Here is a 7,100-nt window from a genome sequence, read left to right on the forward strand (position 1 = left end):
ATTATTTTTTTAAACCTCTGATGGCTGAAAGGAAAACAGAAGCTGACATTTTCTTTTAAAAACAACAAATCCTGCTATGCAAATGCCAAGTGTCCTAACATGTTTTTTTCCCTCTTAACAATTATTTAAAAATGTTCTTTCTTGTCTGTTCGCTGTAGCATTTCAACAGAGATTGAAAGAGTTATGAAAATACAAATGAAAACATGTCAGTATAGCCCTTAGCGTTTCGCACAGTGAAAACAGACAATGATTCATTGCAGCAGTAATATGAAGGAGTTGTTTGAAATGCACTAAAATATTAGCGTATAAAATAAACAATGCTATACAATGTTAATCACTCTGCTATTCCCCTCTCCTCCGTCTGTGCTCTTTTGCGTTCTTTCAGACTGACTGGCTGGAGGCCAAACAACCTGACTGCTCCAAACACTTCTACATCAGCAGACCTGTCACCATGGCAACAAAACCCACGGCCTGGCAGGAGCAGTGCCCTGTCAACTTACTTGACGAGTTGGTCAATGAGTCTCGGGCGAGGGGTGACAACGTCCCTCTGAAAGGCTTAAAGGCACCCAAGGCAGAACCCGAGGAGGACATAGACATCCTGGAGCCTGACGCTCAGGTCAAAACTCGGCGGGAGAAAGAGACTATCTCAAAAATCAAAACGGCTGATGCGACTAAAATGGAAAATGAAGGAGCCGCGAGAATTAGGGAGACAGAGGAAGCAGTGATGGGATCAGAGCAAGTTCCTAAAAACCTATCGGGAGGACTAAAGACTCAGGAGGAACCTGAAGTTGAGTTATGCGAGGAAGCTTTCCCGCCTACACCTTCCTTGAGTGCCTTATCAGCAGGAGTACAGTGTGACAACGAGGGCTTTTGCACCCCTGAGGGTGAGGTGGCAGAGTGTATCAGTGATGTTGATGTCATTTCAGACCCAACAGAAGACATTACTTCTTTCGACAGCCAGAATAGTCAAGAATGGCTAAAGGCATCTCAGATGACTGAACCAGCTGATCAGAAGACATATAAACCGTCTGTAACAGATGGAATAAGTACCGGTATAGTGGAAAATAATGTGTTACGACCTGCTCACCCTTCTCCCTCTGACATTAACACTACAGATGACGCGCATACTGTGAGTTCCCCTCCTTTTGCAGATGAAAGTGAGGAAGAAGAGGAAGCGGGCACTGATATTATGGAACTGAACACATTAAATATCAACAGCAAGTCTTTCCAACCTTTATATTTAGCTTCCACTAATCAAGAGCCAGACTCAGCTTTGCATGCAAAACCCTCAGATAAACACCAGGAGGGGCTGTTGTTAAAGAACCAACGTGAACCTGCCCTCAGAGGTGTAAACCAGGAAGCAGGACAACAGGTGCCTGGCCAGGGATCTCCACCTTTGTCGACCGTTGCCATGGAGCCGTCCAATCCGGGTGGGGCTGCTCCTGCTACAGGCTTTGCTTGCGTTGTTGCTGTGAGAGAAAGGCACAGCAGGGCGGGGGAAAGAACAGAGGGAGAAAATGAGCAAACAGGTGGGGAGGAAGGGCAGAAAGAGAGCGGACTTAAAAGGAACAAGCCAGCTGGGCAGCAACACAGCGGGGGACTGTTAAGATATTCACGAACAGTCCAAATACAAGAGCCAGAGATAGAAAAATATAGCTGTGGTGTGTCTCTGAAGCACAGCAAACACACCAGGATGGAGAATGACCCATGTGACGATAGCCAGAGTGACAGTGGAGTATCAGCTGATTTCTCCCCGTCCAACACTTTGGAGAGCTCTCCATCAACTGTAACCAGAGAGACTCCCATTGAGAGGGAGATCCGAAGGTCTATAGAGCGGGAACATAGCCTGAGAAGATCCAGAGGGCTTCCAAATCTACGCATCACTCCAGAGTATGTAGAGGTTCCCTTAAGAAAAACTGTTCTTTCCAATTCAGTAGCTGTGAAGACTGAGTGGTGTCAAGACAAAGATAGAGAGTTTGCTGGCAAAAAGATGCTGTATGAGATTCAAACGGAGACCCAGAGGGAGCAGGATCTGGTCAAGCTTGGGAAAATTCCAGGTTTTTATGATAAAGGCACAGTCCGACAAATAAGGGAGAAGAAACAGATCTTTGAGACCTTTCAGGCACCCAGTGACTCAACTTTTACAGCCTCAACCAGTCGCAGGGCCCCATCGGTTTCTTCTGTCAGCAATGGTTCAACTCCCAAGAAGCAGGAAGACATCTCATCACAGGTGTCCACCACAGAAGACACACGTGTCGAGAAGAGACACAGTTTAGATCTACTTAGCCCGACACAGACCCCAAACTCTCCCATAGGACGGGGTGTAACCAAAAACAGTCTTCAAGGACCGGGTATCTCACAGGGGACAAGTCGACAAGTCATAATCTTAGAGAACAACCTGAAGAACACAACACAGAAGAAACACCAAGACAAACCAGAGGGTATTACTGTTGTCGACTCTGGAAGTCCTTACATCTTATCGTCACAGAAAGGAGGGAATGAAAAAGTTACAGAAAAAAGACAAGAAAAGGAGGAAGAGGAGGTGGAGGATTTAGTACCCAAGGAGAACCCCTTTTTCAAGCTGCGCTCTTCAAACAATTTAGTGAAAGTGAAGGAGGATATCCAGGAGGCCCAGAAGAGGGAGAAGGAGCTTCGCAAGCAGAGGATTAGTCTGTATGGGGGAAGTAGTGGTGTTGGTGGTACACAAGGACAAGGAGGGGGAGAAAGAGCGGGAGGAAGGCCAGTCAGCATGGAGTTAAAGAGTCCTGTGCTGTCATTAAATGGACTGGCCGTTGCTGACACACCTGGGTCATCATCCAAAGGAGAAACTGGACCCTCAGCAGGTTAGTGCAGGCCTGTGTTGGTCTCTGGATGAGCATGTGTGTAAGGGTGTAATTGATTCTGTTTGTGCCCGCCAGCTCACATAGGCTGGTGTGTGTGTATGACTGGTTGCGCGTGGGTGTGTGTGTCATTTTTATATCCGCAGCTAGATGATGAAAACCCCCTGAAACAGCTCAGTGAGCACATTATTTCATTTTCCTTATGGTCAGTGGAAAACCTCAAAACAGCTTTCGAATCTACTGTTAGCTATTATGAGCAATAACTTTGCACTGGAGCCCATAAGCTGGCCAGCCAGAAAATAAAATTCTCTAACTCCACAAAAAATGTAGCACCTAACCTGTCATATTAATTGTGAAAAGCTGAGGCAGGGAAAAACCTGGCTCATATTTCAACGCTATTGTGTCAGGGAAGAAAGGAGCTGGCTGAAAGAGTCCAATCTGGGAATTAAGTCCGAAAGCATTCAAAAGGTGGATATAATCTGATACAGAGTTTGTGCGTGTGTGTAGACTATTGCTGGCTATAGTGTATCTCTGGGAAATTATGTTTGCCTGTATTATACAGCAGAGATTCCCAGGTGGGGTACTTGCTATTGTGTCAGCAATCCAGGGATCTTTATAAGCTTGGTTTAAATAGTCAGCTAAGAAAATGGGATAAATAGTTTAAATAATAAGTTAGTGAGCTTAAATAAAGGGAGAAAAACAACTGCTAAATAGCTAAGTTAGCTACAGATAAAAAGCTGAAATCAGTAGTTACAATAAAGATGAAACATATATTTATACATATTTGTATTTTTTAATATTTTTAAAGATATGGGTTTCGGTAGAAAGTTTAGTTTTGAGCTATATATATGTCTGTAACGTACATCTATACTATTAGATTGGTGGATATTCATATTAAACATAGTTTGAGTTAATAACGTTAGCTTATAGCTTTAGCTAAGATAAAAGCTAAGGTTAGCTTAAAGCTTTTCCACTTGAGCCAAAATCTCAGGCTCCTCTGAACGCTTGAGTTCAAACTTCTGTTTTTCCTTCTCCAGCTCTGCATGATGTTAAAAACGGGATACTATTATGTGGTCATTTCAAACCCAGCTCTGGCAGTGAGCATCGCCCTGCTAACCGAAGGCTCAAACCTTCTGTTGGGGCAAAGATCAAGATAGAGAATAAGGATTATTTTGAACTGTGAATGATGCAAAGCTACTCCAGTAGAGTCCAAGAATAAAAATATGAATAACACAAGCTGAGATTTAAAAAACAGTGCTAAATAATTCAAATTACAAACATTTGATACATGATTTTGAAGGGCATTTTGAAGGAGTGCTTGGCTGTGATACATCAGAAAAAAAAAGACTGGGAGGCGTTGCTCTACAGTATGTTTCAGTGTGTTTTTTTTGTCTGTGTTGTGTTGCCATGAAGGCTGATTTGTAATTACGTCAGAATGAATGAGTTAAAACATTGTTGGTTTAACAATGAGTGACATAAACTGACCAGGGTGTGCCCACAAAGCACGCCGGACAGTAACTGAAGGTCGTGCAAAGTGCAGCTGCATATTGCTTTACACGTCAGGCTTTATTGCCCTTCTGTTTCTTAATTACCGCTGCCTGCTTTTAGTTTCTGTTTCTCCACGTTCATGTACAGATTTCTTTCCGTCTGTTCCCTCTGCAATCCTCTGTGTCTCTTCTCATTTCTCTCTGCTGCCTCACGATGTTCAATCTTAATTTGATTCAGTGTTCACACTGCGGCGCTCAAACAACATCACAGGGGCACTTCTCCCTCACTGCTGTTCTTTCTTCATCTGCTTTTCTTTTCTCTTCCAGCACGCCTGTCAGTCAGCAAGTCATTTGTGTGGCCCCCGGTCCAGGCTGAAGATGAGAAGATTAACCGGCCAGAGGTGTGTCAGTGTTACAGCTCATCCGTCACACTATTGATTTTTAGAGTTTGTATAAATTTTACCATGTGGTACTTAAAAAAACTTCGCAGTGAGTTTTATTAAGTACTTTCAACTCTAAATTTTAACCTCACCCGTCTAGTACACTTGGCATAGGACATGAAAATGTAGGCAAATCACCATCCTGAGTGTCCCTGGAATGCAGACAAGAAGATATCAGGTTCCAAAATAATGATGCTTTGTTAACTAAGTCTCTACATTTGACTTGCAACGTCGCATTAAGATGAGCTTTCAGGCAACTGAATTAAAGGAAGACCCAACATAGAGTGTCGTAGTACGATGCTGTTCAACCAAGTGCCACGGGACCAGTGTCAGTGTGTTTTGGAATGTATTGCACAAGAATTAAAGTCATAAAATGTCCTAAGGATCTCAGCTACACCACATCCAATCAGGAAATAAATTAAGATATCTTAAAACAACTTTTTATTGATTAGCTGTGATCATTTCCGTCAGAGAGGCTAAGTGGAGTCAAATAAATCCAGCAAAATTCCTCCCACAGCATAACAGCTTCCCTTTTTTCCCATTTTCCTTTAATTTGTCACGCATCTGTCTGTTTAAAACTGCTCTGGACTGCAATGTGTCAAATGGAGAAAGTCTTGTGGGAGGATGTCAGCATCTCTTTTGCACCAAATATGGGACGCAAATATCTGATAACATACTGAACACACAGTGAGGCTCTTATCTTTATAGATAAGGGATGAAGGCAAACAGCCCTGAGACTGAGAGAGAGAGAGAGAGCAGGGAGAGAGGGAAGGAAAGGAAAGTGTCTGTAGAGTGTGTGTATGTGTGTACACTTGAGCAGTCAATAGCAGGCAAAGAGGAAAGTCAATTGACAATCCCACTGATTTCTGTTACCTTCCTTGTGGGTCTTGCATCTCTTTGATACTCTGGTATCTCTGATTAAAGCGGAGTGCTGCTTCGTGGCTTGAGCTGTTTAATTCAGTTTGGCATTGATGTGCTGGGGTTTAGCTGCATGGTTCAGTCTGACATTAGCAGCGTTTTGCCCTCTTTCCTCTCACTTCCTCATAGCCCCTCCCTCTCTTTCTCTCTCTGCTGGTTGATTATCTGTTTTATGCACAGACCTAGTTCCTGATTAAAGTTCAGGGATACATGAAGGATTGCAGGGCAAATTGGCCTCACTTGTTGACTTAGTCATACAGAACATGGCCTTGGATCACAGTCGCATTCACCTCCCTTTGACTTACAGAGCTAGTGATGCTCATCCAAAGATATGTCCTCAAGAGGAAGCAAATTCATCCTTTTCTTTTTATCTTTTCGCTCTTTTTCCCCCCCGTGTTGGCTTTTTGGTTTGGTCTCCCACTCCAACATACTTTTGAATTCTCTTTCTTTTTCTGCTCCTACTCTCCCAACTTACTGCCTGCCTCTTCTTTTACCATGCAATCACCATTTACTCCTGTTCACCTTTTTGTTCTCCTTTTCATTCAGCTCCCCCAGAGTCCTCGGACCCCTAGACAGAAGTCTCCTCTAGTGCTGCGCTGGGAATCAGGTCTGATCAATGGACGCAACAAGGACTTGGACTGAGGTGTTTTTACAGAGATCTGCAGATGGGAATAAGGAACAACGATGACGAGGAAGAAGGAGGGAACGTGGAGTGAGAAAGAGGTCAGGGATTGAGGCTAGAAAAGGGGTCGGGAGAATTGGGAGCAAGGAACATGATTTGTGGTGGACTAAAAAAAACCCTGACGAGTCCTTCAGCAAAGAAGAGATGTGAATGGAGAACGTGGGGCACCTATAAGTAGATAAGCTCTTGGCCTGCTTCGGGTGCTGAAAAACCCTAAGACTAATGAATGTAAAAAGACAATAAAAATAAAAAATAATATGTGGGAGAAAAGAAGAATTTAGATTTTGTAAGGAGATTTTCAAACAATCAGGAACTCCTTCATCTGTGGATTTCTTTTGTTTTGAAAAAACAATGTGTCATCAAGAGTCTTATGTGCTTAACAATATCTACATAGAGGAAATAATTTCGTTTACCACACTTGTACACACCTTATGCAATCTGATGCAACAGCCATGTAATAAACCCTATCTTTGCCTAGCTCAGTCTTTTGACTTTTTATTGACTCTGTCAGAATGTTGTAGGGTTTTTTTTTTTTTTATTGAACTCTTTGGCCGTTTTGAAGATTGCAGTTAGAGATCAGTGATATTTGATTGCATTATAAAATAATTACTTCAGCAATATATTTGCAATGACCAATCTTGAGCTAATCTACACGGCCGCTCTACTGGGAATTCAGGATTTACTGGGATTTTTTGCTGAGAACAGAATTTTCCAGTTCTACCATGGTCATCCA

General features: G+C 42.9%; 1 protein-coding gene across 2 annotated transcripts; it reads left to right on the top strand.

Annotated features, from left to right (window-relative positions):
* Positions 1-396: 396 nt before the first annotated feature.
* si:ch211-207j7.2 lies at positions 397-6,844 on the top strand. Of its 2 annotated transcripts, XM_031740059.2 has the most exons (3): positions 397-2,843; positions 4,655-4,728; positions 6,232-6,844. In XM_031740059.2, exons 1-3 carry the CDS (start codon positions 452-454, stop codon positions 6,325-6,327), a joined length of 2,562 nt encoding a protein of 853 aa, XP_031595919.2. In that variant the 5' UTR covers positions 397-451; the 3' UTR covers positions 6,328-6,844. The 2 variants fall into 2 exon arrangements, with proteins under 2 accessions (XP_031595919.2, XP_039470058.1); XM_039614124.1 differs by lacking the exon at positions 4,655-4,728.
* The last annotated feature ends 256 nt before the right edge of the window (positions 6,845-7,100 follow it).

The sequence above is a fragment of the Oreochromis aureus genome, linkage group 6 (genome assembly GCF_013358895.1).
Source record: "Oreochromis aureus strain Israel breed Guangdong linkage group 6, ZZ_aureus, whole genome shotgun sequence".
In the NCBI taxonomy this organism is placed as follows: Eukaryota; Metazoa; Chordata; class Actinopteri; order Cichliformes; family Cichlidae; genus Oreochromis; species Oreochromis aureus.